The sequence below is a fragment of the Penicillium diatomitis genome (genome assembly GCF_028827545.1).
Source record: "Penicillium diatomitis strain IBT 30728 chromosome Unknown utg000008l_segment0_segment0, whole genome shotgun sequence".
NCBI lineage: Eukaryota > Fungi > Ascomycota > Eurotiomycetes > Eurotiales > Aspergillaceae > Penicillium > Penicillium diatomitis.
In genome coordinates this window covers 988717-1006226 of record NW_026623180.1, presented here as the reverse complement: position 1 = coordinate 1006226, position 17510 = coordinate 988717, and the positions used below count along the sequence as shown (strand labels likewise).

At 51.5% G+C, this 17510-nt stretch overlaps 8 protein-coding genes across 8 annotated transcripts; 6 read left to right on the top strand and 2 right to left on the bottom strand.

Moving 5' to 3' along the window:
- Nucleotides 1-192: 192 nt before the first annotated feature.
- On the top strand, nucleotides 193-3981 carry N7539_006374 (Gaa1-like protein; the record flags this gene model as incomplete). Its single annotated transcript, XM_056935976.1, has 9 exons — nucleotides 193-604; nucleotides 703-784; nucleotides 854-919; nucleotides 983-1104; nucleotides 1166-1321; nucleotides 1833-2124; nucleotides 2195-2433; nucleotides 2531-3408; nucleotides 3496-3981. 9 exons carry the CDS (start codon nucleotides 193-195, stop codon nucleotides 3979-3981), a joined length of 2733 nt encoding a protein of 910 aa, XP_056788900.1.
- Nucleotides 3982-4201: 220 nt separating this feature from the next.
- On the bottom strand, nucleotides 4202-5540 carry N7539_006373 (proteasome regulatory particle lid subunit RPN9; the record flags this gene model as incomplete). Its single annotated transcript, XM_056935975.1, has 3 exons — nucleotides 4202-4843; nucleotides 4947-5182; nucleotides 5273-5540. The coding sequence occupies 3 exons, from the start codon at nucleotides 5538-5540 to the stop codon at nucleotides 4202-4204; spliced, it is 1146 nt and encodes a 381-aa protein (XP_056788899.1).
- A 1576-nt stretch (nucleotides 5541-7116) lies between these two features.
- Nucleotides 7117-8204, top strand: N7539_006372 (class I SAM-dependent methyltransferase; the record flags this gene model as incomplete). The annotated part of the gene is made up of 3 exons (XM_056935974.1): nucleotides 7117-7157; nucleotides 7226-7397; nucleotides 7497-8204. 3 exons carry the CDS (start codon nucleotides 7117-7119, stop codon nucleotides 8202-8204), a joined length of 921 nt encoding a protein of 306 aa, XP_056788898.1.
- A 1013-nt stretch (nucleotides 8205-9217) lies between these two features.
- Nucleotides 9218-9896, top strand: N7539_006371 (uncharacterized protein; the record flags this gene model as incomplete). The annotated part of the gene is made up of 3 exons (XM_056935973.1): nucleotides 9218-9494; nucleotides 9557-9661; nucleotides 9736-9896. 3 exons carry the CDS (start codon nucleotides 9218-9220, stop codon nucleotides 9894-9896), a joined length of 543 nt encoding a protein of 180 aa, XP_056788897.1.
- Nucleotides 9897-10611: 715 nt separating this feature from the next.
- Nucleotides 10612-12246, top strand: N7539_006370 (M20 family metallo-hydrolase; the record flags this gene model as incomplete). Its single annotated transcript, XM_056935972.1, has 3 exons — nucleotides 10612-10862; nucleotides 10934-11248; nucleotides 11307-12246. The coding sequence occupies 3 exons, from the start codon at nucleotides 10612-10614 to the stop codon at nucleotides 12244-12246; spliced, it is 1506 nt and encodes a 501-aa protein (XP_056788896.1).
- Nucleotides 12247-12709: 463 nt separating this feature from the next.
- Nucleotides 12710-13660, bottom strand: N7539_006369 (40S ribosomal protein eS10; the record flags this gene model as incomplete). The annotated part of the gene is made up of 5 exons (XM_056935971.1): nucleotides 12710-13066; nucleotides 13139-13209; nucleotides 13335-13384; nucleotides 13441-13484; nucleotides 13655-13660. The coding sequence occupies 5 exons, from the start codon at nucleotides 13658-13660 to the stop codon at nucleotides 12710-12712; spliced, it is 528 nt and encodes a 175-aa protein (XP_056788895.1).
- A 298-nt stretch (nucleotides 13661-13958) lies between these two features.
- On the top strand, nucleotides 13959-14864 carry N7539_006368 (telomere maintenance SDE2 family protein; the record flags this gene model as incomplete). Its single annotated transcript, XM_056935970.1, has 1 exon — nucleotides 13959-14864. The coding sequence occupies one exon, from the start codon at nucleotides 13959-13961 to the stop codon at nucleotides 14862-14864; it is 906 nt and encodes a 301-aa protein (XP_056788894.1).
- A 319-nt stretch (nucleotides 14865-15183) lies between these two features.
- On the top strand, nucleotides 15184-17194 carry N7539_006367 (uncharacterized protein; the record flags this gene model as incomplete). The annotated part of the gene is made up of 2 exons (XM_056935969.1): nucleotides 15184-15643; nucleotides 15687-17194. 2 exons carry the CDS (start codon nucleotides 15184-15186, stop codon nucleotides 17192-17194), a joined length of 1968 nt encoding a protein of 655 aa, XP_056788893.1.
- Between the last annotated feature and the right edge of the window lie 316 nt (nucleotides 17195-17510).

Here is a 17510-nt window from a genome sequence, read left to right as displayed (position 1 = left end):
CATTGCTCTAAAATACCTGCGAACTTCCACGTCTATCTGCTCCCGCCGATCCGGCTCTGCTGAATAGAACTCGTTTGTCCGATCGAGGCTATCCGACTTTCTCTTCACTGCGGTCTGGTCTTGATTGCCGGCGCGTCCTGACAAGAATTTTTGTGTTACAAAATCCAAGGCTGCGATTCAACCACCCCCAACATGACTACCCCGGCCGCGTTACCCCCGCTGCCCTTTAACCCGGGCAGGGTCCGATCATACGTCCTGCGCTTGCCGCTCTTCACGCGACTGGTCCTTCTGGTAATACTGGTGTTTTGGTTGCTGGAATTGCAGACCGTATGGAGCGTGGTAACATGGGGCGCCCTGATCCCAAATGAAATCAATATTGGCACGAGTATGTTCCTCCTGGGTACCCCCTTCGCATTTGAGCCGACTGTGGCTTCGAGAAATGGTTCTGGGCTGACGCTGGTGATAGTGTACCGACTCAACACCTACCCTCTGATTCATACTGGTTTCTTCCATGCGGCTCTCAATGTGCTGGCATTGACGCCCCTTTTGGAACGGTTCGAGGCGGAGCATGGTACTCTCACCTCAATTGCTCTCTTTGTTGGACGTACGTACTCTTCTCCAGCAACAAGCTCCTATCTCGGCAGGTTGCTCCATGTCACGGCAGAAATTTCCGAGGAAACTAACACGGCCTCCTCTTTTCAGCGCTCTCAACTTTCCCTGGAGGTTTGTACACTGTGATTGAAAGATTCCTCTTGAAGAGCAACACCCAGGTCATTGGGTCGAGGTCAGTACTGACAAATACATGCACTTCTGTTTGTGGGCTCAGATCGCTGATTTTGCCATCTGTCTCAAGTGTCTGGGTCTTCCTTCTTCTAGGCTCCGAGGCCATTCGGACATTCAAGTCTAGCCCCTATTTTAGGTATCGTACATGCGCGCCTAGAAATCGGCCAAGGGTTCGAAAGCTAACTCACTGAAACAACAGTCTGGGTCCGTATAAAATCCCTACCTGGACATCGCCGCTCTTCGCATGCGCTGTGCTCTCGATTTTGGTATCGAGCGCGAGCTTCCTTGGCCACATTTGCGCTATTCTGATCGGTTACCTGTGTAAGTCTCATGCGGCATCTGTGCTTCATGCTTGGTGTACGTTGGCTAATGACAACAACAGTTGGTCTTGGTTATCTCAAGGTCTTCGTGCCCCCCGAGAAAGTCCTCCGATGGATCGAGGGCAAATTGAACCTCCTCGGAAGACTCCCGCACTATGTCTCTGTCGACCAAAAGACCTTTGGTCGCTACGGCGTCTTGCCTTCCGTGAATGCTGCTGGTACGTCTGGTAATCAGGTACCGATGGGCTTGATGGGGTCAAACCAGCGCCTCGGCGATTGAGAGAAACTGTAACGACGTCTGTAAACGAATCGCATGTACACGCTGTGTCCGGAATCATTTGGGCCTGGCAGATTATGATTTGTTAAAAGGGCTAGAACATGGTCGAGTGCAGATTGAAACATAGCATAGCGATTAGCATCTCTAATAATATTGCACATCTGGTCTTCTCCGCTTCTCGTAATTTTTCCCCGTACCGCAGCCTGCCCCGAGCTCCGCTCTCCAAGTCCGCGGGCTGTAGCTAGCTGGCCTCCCTCCCCATCCGACCACCCATCCATTCACTCTTTCCAGCCGGTTCACCGTGGCAATTTGGGGACTGTGAGTCTCAATGATCACCCGTCAATGACGCTCAAATGTAAGAGCCCTGATGCGACTGTTGCTCACAAACCACATTTACAAGGCGCGACCGAGGCTCTCACCATCTAAACCATCTCTAACAATTGTTGGAATAGCTACGATCCGCAGTCTGCGGAATAACCCCCAATTCCTTTTCGGTCGCTTGCCTAACATCCTTTCGTTCCTCTGCATTGTTGTAGGCGTGGCTTGGCTACTTCTACTTCCCTTGGACGAATACTCCCGGCAAACCTACATTTCCGAGAATGCGCTCCTGCCGGGCCAAGTACACGCTTACTTCACCGGCAGTGAGCAGAACATCTTCCGAGGATATAAGAAAGAGCTCCAGGGGTTGATCCAGGATGGTCGCGAACAAGGACCACTCAATCCCGCGGTGGTATCAACACCGGAGTATGTGAAGAGAGAAAGGTTGAGGGTGAAAGACCTTTGTGCGCGGTCACGCTGACCGTTGATAAATTAGGATTTCAAACAAGATCTCTTCGATCTTGCGAGATGCTGGACTCAAAGTTGCGACTCAAAAGTACGAGTACAAATCGGCGGGAATCACATACCAGGGAGAGAACGTCTATGGTATAATTCACGCGCCACGAGGCGATGCGACAGAGGCAATTGTCTTGGTTGCAGCGTGGAAGACGGCCGATGACGAATTGAACTTGAATGGTGTCACGCTGGCATTGACTCTGGCCAGATATTTCAAACGTGAGTTGTCTGATGCTCGCAGGGATGGCTTTTGGGGGAGGGGGGGGGGGGGAGGAAATGACTTCATTTTCTAACCTGAACTCGTCCGAACATTTAGGCTGGTCGCTTTGGTCCAAGGACATCATTCTCGTTTTCCCTCCAGACAGCAAAACAGGTACCCAGGCCTGGATCGATGCATATCACGACTTACACCCCGCGTCTGTGCAGCCGCTTCCGTTGAAGAGTGGCGCGTTGCAAGGGGCGCTGGTCATCGAATATCCCTTTGAGCATCATTTCCGCAGCCTCCACATCGTATATGATGGAGTCAATGGCCAGCTTCCGAACCTCGATCTCTTCAATACAGCCGTGGCGATTGCGAGCGGTCAAATGGGAATGGGCGCCAATCTCCAGGAGATGTTGCAACACGACAATAGCTACCAAGACCGCCTGAAGACTATGATGCGAAGCATGACCAAACAGGGTCTTGGCTACGCAACTGGAGCACACAGTAGCTTCATGCCGTACCACATTGATGCCATTACTCTTCAACCCAAGGGTGAGGGCTGGGAGGATGAAATGGCACTCGGCCGGACAATTGAAAGTCTTTGTCGTAGCTTGAACAACCTGCTGGAGCATCTGCACCAAAGTTTCTTTTTTTATTTACTCATGCAGACCAATCGCTTCGTCAGCATCGGAACCTATCTGCCTAGTGCCATGTTGATTGCTGGCAATTTCACCATCATGGCCATTGCTCTCTGGATGCGCAGTGGCTACGATTCAGATGGGAAGAGCACGCTTGGTGCTGGCTCCTCCGAGACCGGGACGAGCAAGAGTGATGAAAAAGCGGCCTCGCTCAAAGGTCCAGAGGGTGACCAAGCTAACCTCAATGGAAATACTGTCGCCGAGCGTGTCTTGGCTCTGCCGCTAACTCTGGTCAGCGGCTTGCACCTGCTGGGACTATTGCCGCTATGGACGTTCAACACGATCTTCCATCAGGTATGCCCCTCTCGAACTCTCAAAGTCACGCCTAGGGATGAGCCCGACCATGATGAAGTCGACTAACATCCAGTCCACCCCGCTTAGTACTTTTTATTCGCCACCTATGCTTTCGTCCTCGTAGACCTACTCCTCCCACTAACCCTCGCCGCCTGGCTCTCGCACGGCCTGGGCGTTTCCAAACCCTTCATCCCCCAGCAATATCTCCTGGTCAAGTCCTTCGCCCTGCTCATTCTGGGACTCTGTCTTTCAACACTCGCAACCCTCAATTTCTCCCTATCTTTCATGATCGGACTTCTCAGTGCGCCGCTTAGTTTCGTGACTCGCGTTTCGGGCTCGGCCTCGACGCGCTATCCAGTCGCCGTGTTGGGACTGGTGTTGATGAATCTTCTTTCGCCGCCTGCCGTTCTTCTTGGTGGGAGCTGGTTTACTGGGGTGTCGATTGAGACGATTCTTACGCAGGCTGCCTTTGGCTGGGATGTCTGGGGTATGTGGACGCAGGTGGTTGTCTGGTGTGTGTGGTGGCCAGCGTGGTTGACGGGTTGTGTACTGCTTGGGTCTTCGTTGTTTTGATCACCACATAAAGATTATATAGGTCCATGGTTCATGGATCATGCATTGCACCGCATTATTGGATCTTCAGTCTCTCTTGCGATCCCACAACAAATATGAAATCCGGGATACGTACTTAGTTGCCTGCATGGCAGGCAGGGATCATCTTTGTTATGTATTATAGATGGAAAAAAGATGAGGTAGTCTGGACTGCGGAAGTAACCTTAGGTTATACATTTGTTTAGGCGGCCCAAACATCCTTACCAACACCCTCGATCCAGTGACCAAGCTGATTGACCCCCGCATCCCAGTCCTTCAATCGGTTCCGCATTCCCTCGATCTGCTTCATATCCAACACCTTGGGCTGCACCCAGTGGATATGCGCCACCTGGGCGACCTGGTCGATCGAGCCTTTCAACAATCCGAGCGAGAGCGCCTTCATCACCAAGTGCTCAATCTCATCCGGTTGCACCTTGGTCTCCGCCGCGATATCGTGGAAGGAGAGGGATCGATCATGCGGAGGGCGTCGGAAGACCATCTCCGTCAATGCGGAGAGCGAGATCTTCTGGTAAAGGAACATGCGGTGGGACTCGAGCAACTTGTTTTTGCTGATGTTGCCGGCGAGGACATCGTATGCGGTCAGGTCGCCTCGATTGAAGGCGAAGAGCAGATCGCGCAGCCAGTTGTGTGGTGTCTCGGTCAAAGAGTCGAGGATGGGGTGCAGAAGAAGCTCGCCGAAGTTGTAGATGGAGTCGGATACAAGGGCTGCGACGCTGAGGTTGTAGGCGCGGGATGCCCGTTCGGTTTCGGAGAGGTCTTTGAGATCAATGCAGGCCAGGTAGAGAAGGGCGTTTTTGTAGAAGGATGCGAATTCTTGCTTTGCCTGTTGTGTTTTTGAGAAACGGCACAAATGTTAGATCCAACCGGTATCGAGGGATTCCCAAGATTTTGAACAGTCAAATGATGGAGGACACAGCCCAACATACGTGATAGTAATCCGCATTCACTTTGTAGAATGATGCGTGTACGACCGTCTCGACCGAATCGAACGAGTCCAGCACTGTCTGGCAGGTCGCGAGATCACTCTGTGCTCCGTCGAGATCTGGAATTCGCAGCTTGACACTGGCAACATCGGCAAGTGCATAGACATAGGCGTCTTGTGATTCGGGCTTGTTGACCTTGTTGGAAAGGGCTGTAAGGAAAGCGAGCCGTTCTTCATTATCTGTCATATCCCGGCAAGAGGAACGCTGCTTTAGCATATCTCCTCTCATAGTTGGGGGGATCAAACCTCCTCAGTCCTCTCCTAACTCACCGGAACACTCTGTCGATGCCATCAACCCTAGTGATACAAACTTGAGCTGATTGATCCGGTCCGCGAAGCTCAACACAAAGGCCTTGAAGATCGCCAGTCGCTGGGGAGCACTTTCGGGCATGCGGAAGAATTCCACCATTGAATCGGTCAGCTGATGCCATAATTTCCGCTCCCAGTAGTCTTCAAACGTGAGGAAATAGGTCTGCGTCTCGGGCGTGCCTTTGGCTTGCTGCTCGGCCAGGAAATCGGGGATCTTGGAGGCGTCCATGGCGTAAAGCGAATGACCGGGCGTGTGCAGGAGCGGATTCCGTCGAGCACTGAGAGGGGTGTATCACTGCAGATTCAAAACCGATGCTTCGATCTTGCAAGGAATGGAACAAAGAAGGGCAAAGTCGTCGGCGAGAGGAGATTGGAATGAACGATATGACCGGAGCTGATGATGTCTTCCTGGCAGTTTGGAGCTCGGCGGGCGGTGAGGGTAGCTGGTTGTTCCTGGATTTCCTAGGGCCTCGAGCAATCGCATTGTGACAAGACTATCTCTTTGATGAGATCGAGATTCGATGCATAATTTGAGAACTAAGTTGTAACCCTCGGTGGTTTAATGTTCGTCTTCGGTACAATCGGACTCAGCTGTGACAGCAATGAATATTGAACGTTGGAGTCGTGTCGCTAGCCTTTACTTCGGCTGCGGACGGAGCAAATGGCCAAGCGTTATGCTAGAAATTTCATAATGTCCAGTTCAGATTTGCTTCCATAATCAGAAACCTCCCCTGATTAAACATCATGGCCGAGAAGGCGCTCATTGGAGTAGTGACTTCCACCATTCTAGCGGTCTGTTCGGAACAAGATCCCGGAAACGCAATGCCCGGTATATATTCGCTGCTGTACGTACTACCTCCTTCATACCTACCTTAGTACCTAAAAGCTACTAGTTACTAGATAGTTGCGCGTTGAAGCGGACTCACCGGAAAATGATACCTACCTGACCGGGCTTAGCAGTGTATATACGATGGTGACAAACATGGACAGTCCTCTTGAATATTGGCAGATGTATAGGCGACAGCCCCAGATACGGTACAGCGAACACCGAGGCCGCAAAGACTCGATTCGCTTGACATCAAGCCTGGAGGATCAAGAGCTGAGTCGTGTCACTCGACTCATGGCTTCTTACAAGATGTCAGCGCAGGAGGCTGATTTCCAGTTGCCCATATGCGCTATTCTCTGGCCCATTTGGTAGCGCACACGCCTTGCTAAGTGAGCGGATCCGGTCTTGACGGGAGCGAGGGTCATTCGAGGTTCGGACAAGTACAAGTATGAACTCGTTGGAGTTCAAAAAAAGGCCTGGCGTGTTTCAATGCGATTATGCACGGACGGGCCACCATGTAGATCAACATTGTAGATGGCCAGTTTTCTGGGAGACAGATAAATCAAGAACCTTGGGAGAAAAGGATGCAGTGTTGAGGATTCTCATCTCGACGCTTGCGTCTCACAAAGTAAGGTAATTGCCCAGCATAGATGTAGGAATCAAGTATGGGACGCTGGCACAGTCCGGATACTTTGGTATCGAGTCACATGTTGATGGTCTAGACCCCAGCTGGGATTGGCCGTCGATCGATCTGCCCCACCTCCAGCGTCGAAGCGGAGGGGCTGTTTGTAGACGGCCAGAATGGAAGTAATAAGTATCCGAGTATGTCTCCGAGTCAGCGCATAAATACCCTCTGTGTCAGTCGAGACCACTTTTCATTCTCTCAGCGCATTTTCTAAACGGATGTCTTGCAATATTATCTCTCCACTCAAGAGCTCCACATCTATAGGATATTGAATATCTCCAAACACTGCTCAACATGACTGATTCTTGGATCGAGGCCAATCGGGCCTACTTTGAGTAAGATACTCTTGTGGCTGATCTCGTAGTCCTTTCGGGGCATCTCGCTAATCTCAGCCCTTCCAAAGTCAAATGGCATCAACTTACCAGACAAAGTTTGCCGACTCGATGAAGATCATCGCCGAGCAGACTGCAAAGCACCGGCTGTGGATCAGTGACCGGTGGTCGGACACTGAATCCGGCAAAGGTCAGGAACTGAAGATGCTCGAATATGCCTGTGGACCGGGAGTTGTCTCCATGGTATGGTTAACGCTTACATTGCTCTCATCCATCGATTTTCATACATCAGTCAAGCGGACGAAACAACCAATGCTAATACATCTCCCATGGCGCCTCTAGACCTTGGCCCCATTCGTGACCAAGGTGATCGGCGTCGACATCGCGGATCAAATGCTGGCCGAGTTTCAACAGAATGCGAAAACCATCGGTCTCAGTGACAGGATGATTGGCTTCAAAGCTGATCTTTTGAGTGATACTGCAGCGGAGGACTTCTCCGGACCTGAGTTTCATGATTTTGACGTGGTGGCTGTGAGCATGTCCTTGCACCACTTTCAGCAGCCGGATGTTGCCCTGCAGAGGTTGGCCTCTCGTTTGAAGAAAGGGGGCTCCATGATGATTATCGATCTGGTCCCCAGCTCAGGTCAGGATCACGATCACCATCACGATCACCATCACCATCACCATCACGATCACCATCACGATCACCATCACGATCACCATCACGATCACCATCACGATCACCATCACGATCACCATCACAATGACGATCACGACCCCGATCACCATCACCATCACAATGATGATCACGGTCATGGCCATGGTCACGGTCATGGTCAGACCCAGCCTGTTACAGCCAAAGAGTTTGGTGATGCAGCTCCCACTGTCAAGACCCATGGTTTTACCAAGGAAGATATGATGAAACTGTTTGCATATGCCGGGCTGGACAAAGGATTTGACTACGAAGTGATTCCGGATCAGTTGAAATGGGAGAAGCCGGAGGGAACCCTCACTAAGACCATCTTCATCGCACGCGCTCAGCGTGGCTGATGGAATATCGTCAGAACTCAGGACGAGTACGCGGATCAATCATTGAAACCCCGAATGTCGGCATTTAGTCTCGAGCTTCACACTTTGAGTCTTTCATTTCAGTTATTCGGGTCTATACGATCGACAACGCAGTCGCAAGTAAAATGAGATGACTTCCCGTCCGATATCTGATCTTGTATATCCCGAAAGCAGGGGCGGAAAATATGCGTTTAGAAGCATGTACCGCCATTGATTTAGATCTGTAAGGAAAACTGTCGAGTACCTAGGTAGGTACCTAGCAAGATACTTAATGGATGGATTTTTCTTTCCAGTCTCCATGTCTTACCTGGTAGCCACACTGAGACTTATGACACCGGCGAGCCTGAGTGGAGGAAGCAGAAGGGAGAGATCCAGTCGGTTGTCTTGGTTCGAGTTGTTGAAACTGCCGTGAGTCCTCGATTATACCGTTGATGAACACTTTCCGCGTAGCGATATCCCATTGAGTTATTGTACCTTGGACAGAAACCTATTGACCTGATCTATCGGTTTGGTCCATACACCGCGAATAGAGGCGTGCGATTACTGATGACTTCCGTACCCAGCATAACCTTGAAGACAACGGTGACTTATATGCGATCAACGAAGATATACTCGCTGGTAGCTACTTTTACAAAAATATTGCATCTCCACTCTTCCGTGCGCAAAACAAATCTCACGCCAGATCTACGTCTACCGGAGCGAAACCATAATTGTGCGCACGAGATTATGTTCAAGTGAGGGTTTTGACTCTTTTGAGCTTGAACGTTTGAGACCCACACAGCATCCGAGGCAGCTCAATGTGATAGGCACATGACGTCACCATACCCATCGGCTACAGCTTCGTTTGCACGAGACTTGGAGGAACCGGGTCATTGTCACCGGTCTACGTACGTCTTCCTGTTCACTTCCTATTTAAACTATTTCATACCTTCTCAGTATTTCAAACGAAGCTTCCTCAAGTGTTTACTCCACGCTCATCCACCACCTTCACCACCATGTCCGAATCAATTGCCCTTATGCGTCGCCGCCGAAGCGACGAGCTCCACAAGCTCGCAGATGAGCATTTCCAACATGATCTGCAAGCCGCTGATCGCGACGCACTCAAATCCGCTGCCTCTACTGTCTCGAGGTGGACGACCATCGGATCAGCAGTCGGTCTGGGTCTTGGACTCTTTGCTGCCATCCGTCTGCGAAGCAGTCGCAAGGCTTTCTTTGACGCGATCCGAGCTCAAGAACGACCGACCAAGGTCGTGTTCGCCGACGGACGCACCGGTACGCGCTCTGCCAATTCGGTCTTTGTCCCATTGACTCTCCTGCTAACTGAGACTCACCAGAGGCTCTCCCTGATTTGACCCCCATGCTGAAGCCCACTACGTTGGGTGACGTCGCAACTTACTTCTTTGCCTCCCTCGGCGGCTTGTTCCTCGGCGGAGAACTCGGTATGGAATTGCTCGTTCCTCTCAAAGCGTCGGCCTTGACTTTGTGTTTTCCTTTGCTGACACTTGTAATGCAGGCTTTGCAGGAGGTGCAGCCAGCGGCAGCCGGACGATCACAGCTGATCCCGAGAGGAGAGAACGGGTGGAGACTGCGTTCCGCAGATTCAGAGCCGACGTTTTACGACGGGAGGCAGACTCGCTGGATAAGGGGGCCAGTGTCTCCGAGATAATGTTCTAAGGTTGCAGAGCTTGAGGTGAGACGAAGGGCAATGGCTATAATGTTGTTTCATCTGTGATGGATTCTAATTGTCGATGTTGGGGTTCGGCGTCTTTGCAGAGCGAGCTGCGGACATTGGGGGCAGTCCTCTTGGAATTTGTATACTATTTTCCACTTTTACCGTGAATGTCTACTGACACATTCAACTTCTTGTGATTCTGGAGCTTTCTGTCGGTAGTAGTTTCGAGAGTTGGCTGTGGCACATCTGTCCACGCAGCTAAGGTCAAGCAATTGCCTTGAGCAATGCGGCTAAAACCTCCTTTAAAATAGAAAAAGACGCCGTTAGATGTACGTATTCTCGCACAATCACACGAGAGCTCAAGAAAGATCTCAAAATTAACGGCTGCACCGAATGGCTCCGCTCGTCTGATAACCATCTTACTCCAACTGCGTGTTCCAGGCAGAGCACTGTCCTCTTTCCCCGCATCTTCGATCGCCGAAACGCCAAACAGCTTCAGTCGAGGCCAAGCATGATAACAAGACCACTACACCATTTCGATTGACCTACTCCAAATTCACTACCCAACCATCATACAACAATCTATCGGTTCCTCAAGAGGCGGACTTTATCCCGCTGTCCTTCCCCACTCATCCTTATCAACCCTACTCCGAGACATTTCAACTGCTCTTCATCGTCAAAGACTCGCATGAGATATAAGGAGAATTCAGATCCACGATGTTTGGAATTAGAGCATTTCATGCCAACTGGGCTAGCATATCAGTCGGAAGACGACTGTTTAAGCCAGTGACTTTCAGCTCCTCTTCCAACCTATTTTTCCATCGTTGCTTTTCCACCTCGGGTGCTTTCGCCATGTTGACCACGGAGCTCTCTGACGCGGCCATTTCAGCCCTTCGCGTCAACAAAGAGAGACTGGCGAGGGATCTTCATCACTCATGTCAATGGGGTTCGGGGATAAGATGGGGAAAGTAAGTTTTTGCGATTGTCATTTGAAATTCAACATGGAGTAAAAGACTGGATTCTCACCAATTGCGTTCAGTGACCCCACGGAAACGGGTATGCAGCGTCTGGCTCTGTCAGATGAAGACAGACAAGTTCGGGACTGGTTCGTTCAGACTATGAAGAATCTGAAATGCCAAATCACCGTCGATGAAATGGGTAATATCTTTGCCGTGAGGCCCGGTCGACGCACAGATGTACCAGCTACATTTATTGGCAGCCATCTCGATACACAGCCAACCGGAGGTCGATATGACGGTGTCCTAGGTATTTTGGCAGGCGTAGAGGCCCTGAAACGGATGGACGAGCTGGGTCTCGAAACAGAGGGAGGAGTCGGTGTCGTGAATTGGACCAAGTACTGATCCCGCACTGTTTCGGGCTGGATGCTTCGCCTTTACTGACCGATTATTCAGTGAGGAAGGCGCACGGTTTCCAATGAGTATGGTCTCGTCGGGCGTCTGGGCCGAGTGTATCCCGCTATCGAAAGCCCACGATCTCAAAGAAGTGCCCACCGTGGCATCACTCCCATCGGCCGCATCTGCTCCAGAAACGATGAAAGCGGCTTTAGAAAGAATCGGATATCTCGGCGACGTGCCCTGTTCTTACAAGTCCGTTCCAATGGCAGCACATTTCGAATTACACATCGAACAAGGTCCTCACTTGATTTCGGCCGGTCAGCGTGTCGGTGTTGTCACAGCAGTCCAGGCCTACCGTTGGTTCAGGCTTGAGATTACTGGGCGAGATACTCACACAGGTACCACCGCCTTTGAACACCGTGCCGATGCATTGTATGCCTCTGCGCAGATGATGGTCCGAGCACGCGAGGTGGCCGCGGCAAAGGGCTGTCTCGCCAGCGTGGGTATCATTGAAGCGGCACCAGGAAGTGTCAACACAGTCCCCGGACGTGTGAGCTTCAGCCTGGATATCCGAGGCCCGGAGACTGCGCTGGTGGCCGAAGTGGAAGAGGAATTGCGCAGTGCCTTTGATAAGATCGCTGCAGCTGAAGGCGCCGGAATTGGCAAACCCTGTCAAGCGAAGTGGACACTGGACTTTGACTCGCCGGCTATCAAGTTCCACGAGGATTGTATCGACTGCGTCCAGGAATCGGCCCTTGCAGTGGTTGCAGATGCGCCGGTGGCTGATACCAAAGCTTTGGTTCGGCCCATTATGAGCGGTGCTGGTCACGACAGCGTCTTTGCGTCCAAGCGAGTGCCAACGAGTATGATCTTTGTTCCATGTCGCGATGGAGTGAGCCATCACCCGGAGGAATTCTGCTCGGAGGACGATTGTGCCACAGGAGCATCCGTGATCCTTCAGGCGGTGGTGCGGTATGATCGGAGGAGGTTCAAATAAAGCTCACAATGTGATTGAGCCTCGAGGATCCCATCGCGAGAGCATTATCTAGTCGTCATCAACCACCCGTCATCAACGAGAGCAGAGAGGCACAGTACTAGCTCAGTCACCGCTTATATAAGAGAAACAAGGGGTCTCTTGCCGCGGAGATGCCTTGGAAATACGCCTACGAGAGACAATGGCATGCTTTGAATTCAGCATATGCCATGATCTCCGACAAGTAAACTACATCATACAAGAGAGTGGTATCATTTCAAGAAATTTTGATATTTTTTCATATCCCCATGTAACTCAATCGAGGAGACTTTCATAAAGATGTACCGACCGACCAGCCCCTTTCAGAGATGCAAATTGGTTTCCCAAGTGCCTACTCAGGACCAGGAAGTCGATATCATCAGGCCCCTAAGGTCGACCAAGAAGCGGACATGACACCAAGGCATAGGGCATCAGGGTGAGAGAGCATTTACTGCTGCTGGGGGGCACCACGGCCACGGCCGAAGCCACCGCGGAAAGAAGGAGCGAACTCGCCAGGGGCACCACCCTCCTTGCCACCCTCCTCACGACGGCGGTAACCACCCTCGCGACCCTCACGGGGAGCACGGGGCCGGCGCTCACGGTCCTCGCCGCCCATCATACCGCGGGGAGGAGCGTGGGAGCGCTGCTGCTTGATGTGGGTGGCAGGAACAACCTCGGCGGGGAGGTGGAGCCACTCGCGCAGGTAGTCAAGACCCTCGGGGGTGAGGGTGTAGTAGTAGTACTGCCACGAGAACTGGGTCTTGACGAAACCGCGGGAAGTCAGGGACTGCATAGCCTTGATGACCTGTGGGAGTTGTGAAGTATTAGTAACGAATTCAGGGCTTTGGATATGGTGCGCGTCCAATTTTCGACATACATAGAGGTTCTTGGTGTCAATGTCATTGTGCTTAGGAAGGTTGAAGTCCTTCTTGGCCACGAGCACACCCTCTGTATTTCAACGATCAGTCAATCTGTTTTCCCTTCTTCGATTCAATGTCGCAACAGGTTCGGCGCGCCGATAGTAGACTAGCCGAACTAGAAGAGGACAGTTGGCGACGGTGTTGGTTACATACCACGGAAGAGGTACTCGTGGATCTTCTTGCGGTCGGCCTTGGGGATGAGCCTGCGACATGTTAGTGATGTAGAACCACAATGAGACGATCTGGTATGAAAACGTACATTGTCGCGAGTTCCTGGCGCAATTCGTGGAATCGCTTTGACAACTACAGGAAATGGTGGATGATTTAAAGATTCTAGAGTGGAGCTGGCGTGATATGAAAAGTGCGATAATCCTGTTGAAAGGCTCGCTAGGGTTTCCGCCCTAATCTGTTTCCCGGTCCTCAAGCCGGAGAGTCATGTGATTAGACTCCCGTCGGGCGGCATCCATCTGCACCTGCATGGATCCATAACTTCCTGGGCAGTTAGTGACGGATTAGTCATAGGACGCAGTCTTTCACGTGACTCTATGACGGCGCCCCTCCGCTCTCAGTTGGAGGCTCGAATTGCGACTCAATTGGAATTTGATGAAGGCGGGGAAGTATTGCCAGGCGAGAGGCCAGCCCAAATCTAGCCAAGTCACGTGAAAGCTCCGGCCATCGCATCAGGCCCGCCTTATCTGTTGCACGCCACAACCTCAACTTCCTCAATCAACAGCATCACGTCCTTCGCATAACTTACTCGCCGGAGAGTCAGTCAATATGGCGCAGTCCAACATCAACATTCTTCTTTCGACGTTTCCTGGTCTCTCTCTACCCTCAACGTTATCGTTCAGCCTACCTTTTACAGCCAGCGTCGCCGACCTGACAGACAAAGTCACTTCATATCTCCCATCCTCTCTTTCCCTCGATCGACTTATCCTGACCACGACCAACAACAAGCAAATCTTCGCATCGCCAGCTTCAGTCAAGTCAGTCATCTCTGAACCTAATGGCGCAACCTCAAATATACTCCCAATTCGCCTTTCCGCACCTCTGTGCGGTGGCAAAGGTGGTTTCGGATCCCAGCTGCGTGCTGCTGGTGGTCGCATGGCAAGCAAGCGCAAGCGCAACCAAGGCGATGCAAACAGCTCCAGTCGCAATCTAGATGGCCGTCGTTTGCGCACGATCAACGAGGCCAAGGCGCTCGCGGAGTATCTTGCTGTGAAACCTGAAATGGACAAGCAAGAGAAAGAGGAGCGCCGGCGCCGCTGGCAAGCAGTCGTCGAACTGGCAGAAAAACGCCAAGACGAGATCAAGAATGGAGGTGGCAAACAAAAGATTGATGGTCAGTGGATGGACGACAAGGAGGAAATGAATGAAAAGGCCCGAGAGGCAGTTCTTCAAGCAATGAAGGACGGGGACTGGACGGACAACCTTCGAGAAACAATTTTGGGAGGGTCAAGTACCAGTGCAAGCGAGGGCAGTGACGAAGACATGTCCACTGTCTCCGAGGAAGACGAGGAAGAAGAACCGGTCAGCGGACCATCTCCCACTGATAAAGCGCCCTCCAAACCAGCCCCTCGCCGGTACATTGGATTCGACGACGACGACGAGTTTATGAGCGATTCGGATGAAGAGCAAGCAGAGGAGAATGAAGCCAAGGGTAAAGGCAAAGCTCGCGCATAAGGGAGCGATACCGGAGCTTCTGCATTCACGGTTTCTATGATGGCGTTTTTAGCGATTAGGAGTGACGCATATTGTTCTCAAAGTCTTCTTATTGGGCCAAATTTATAATGGCTATATTATCAAAGTGCTCGTTCCATATTTCCACCAATATCCGAATACGAAATGGCAGCAATTAAATCCCAATCAACAAAGTGAATGAGAAGACCAATAACATCATAGCCTAGATCTAGGCCCGGGCGCGCTTATCGATAAGAACTGCTTGACGGTCCAAAAAAAAAGGCTCCGCTCGTGTTCCGCATATTTGCGATCGCATGCAATCATGTCCCTTTGCGCAAGAGGCGCCCTGTTCCGGGCAGGAAAACTCAGAAAACTGCAACCCATCTCGAGAGCTCTGACAGCTCAGTTTGAATACTCAACATGGTCGAATAACGGTCCAAGTCGCTTTGCGACCAAGCACAACTCTCCTCTCAGCCTCCGACACGGCCAGATTCGCAAATTCTCGGCACCTCAATCTCAACAAGGGAAAGATGAACTTGGTCAAGATGAACTCATCGATGTGCTACCTATCTGTTGTCCTGGGTGTGGCGCATTCTCTCAGACAATCGAGCCTGAAGAGCCTGGCTACTACAGTGCCAACCGAAAGCAGACCAGGAAGCTCTTAGCTCGGAAGAAGGGTGCTCTCGAGCAAAGTAGCAAGGAGCAGGATGAGAAAGATGCCATCCTGAAAGATGCTGGAATTGAAGACGACTCACAGTCTTCGGCGCCGGTCCCGATTCATGGTCAGTTCACTGTCCAGAGCTTCATTGGCATCCTGAAAACCAGCAACTGACAGTCTAAAACAAGGCGGCGCTCTTCCTGACGACGTTCTCGTCCCTGAGAGTCAACCTACAACTGAACTACTAGAAGCACCATCGCGTGTGTCCCATGTCTGTGATCGCTGTCACGACCTGATACATCATAACAAGGCCGCCTCTTTGCCCAAGCCTTCTGTACACTCAATCCGGGAATTGATGGACGAGTCACCTTACAAATACAATCGCATTTACCATATCTTGGATGCCGCGGATTTCCCGATGTCCCTCATCCCACGCATCCACGCTGCCTTGGACGCTCAAGAGCAACGGTCGAAGAATCGACGAGCAACGAACGAGAAGTACAGCGGTGGCAGGAAGCTGCCCACCTTGAGTTTCGTCATTACACGCGCGGACCTGCTTGCAGCCACCAAGGAACAGGTAGACTCCAAGATGGAGTATATCCGCAATGTACTGCGGGATGCTCTGGGAAAGGCGGGTAGAGACGTCAGATTAGGCAATGTGCACATGATTAGCGCTCATCGCGGTTGGTGGACGAAACAGGTCAAAGAAGAGATCAAAGAGCATGGCGGAGGTATTTGGGTTGTTGGCAAGGCCAACGTTGGAAAAAGCAGCTTCATTGAAGTGTGTTTTCCGAAAGATTCGTCTCGCCTCGAGAATATGGCTGAGTGGATTGAACAACAGCGGGAAGAGCATGAGATTCCTAATCAGCGCCAGGCCTCTCTGCTCGATCCCGAGAGCTTGCTTCCGCCGGCGCCACGCGAGGACATGTACCCGGTGCTTCCTGTGATTTCCTCCTTGCCTGGTACCACGGTGTCTCCGATTCGAATTCCATTCGGTCGCGGAAAGGGCGAAGTCATTGATCTGCCTGGCCTTGAACGTGGAGAGCTCGAAGATTATGTTCGCGACGAGCATAAGCGTGACTTGATCATGACCAAGCGTGTCAAGCCTGAACGGTGTACAGTCAAACCAGGTCAATCCCTTCTCCTGGGAGGTGGTCTGGTGCGCATCACCGCTGTTGACCCAGACGACACCGTTCTCGCTGCATGCTTTGTCCCCATTGAGCCGCACGTCACTAAGACTGATAAGGCCATTGAGCTCCAAACAGAGCGACGCCCGTATGTCGGGAAGCAGCTTATGAAAGAAGGAACTGGCGCGACGATTGCCTCGTCAGGAAAGTTCGACTTGCGCTGGGACACGACTGCCTCTAACCTCCCGTCGCTCGTGGCCAAAGCTGTGAAAGACAAAGGCATACCTATTCCCAAACTTCCCTACCGAGTCATGTCGGCCGATATTCTCGTTGAAGGCTGCGGCTGGATCGAAGTAAGCATCCAGGTCCGAGCAAGACGCTACCCAGGGAACAAGAACGACCAGGTGAACTATCCACAGATTGAGGTCTTCACTCCCAACGGCAAGCATATTGGTATTCGACCTCCAATCCAGTGCTGGGACTTCATTGCGCAAAAGCTGAAGGCAGACAAAAGGAAAAGACCGCGACTGAGGTTCCGCTATAGCTGATCCACGATCATTCTTGCGCAGATGGATCACGTCGATCTGAAGTACCATGTATACTAGAAATCTGAGCATAGCGTCTGGCGTTCTAAACATCGTTGCATATCATACCCAAAGAAGAATTTATGTTGTATAGGTCGCGATCTCGAGCAAGTAATCACACAGGTTTGGGCTTGGGCTTCCTTCCCTCATCTCGAATGATCCGTTGAAAGAGCAGTGGCAGTCCCTAATTGTACAGCGGCCGTCTCTTATAAGACAGAACAACGCCCAATTTTCTCGACTTCTTCTTTCGGGCCCTCGTCATATCGATATCACTTTCCTG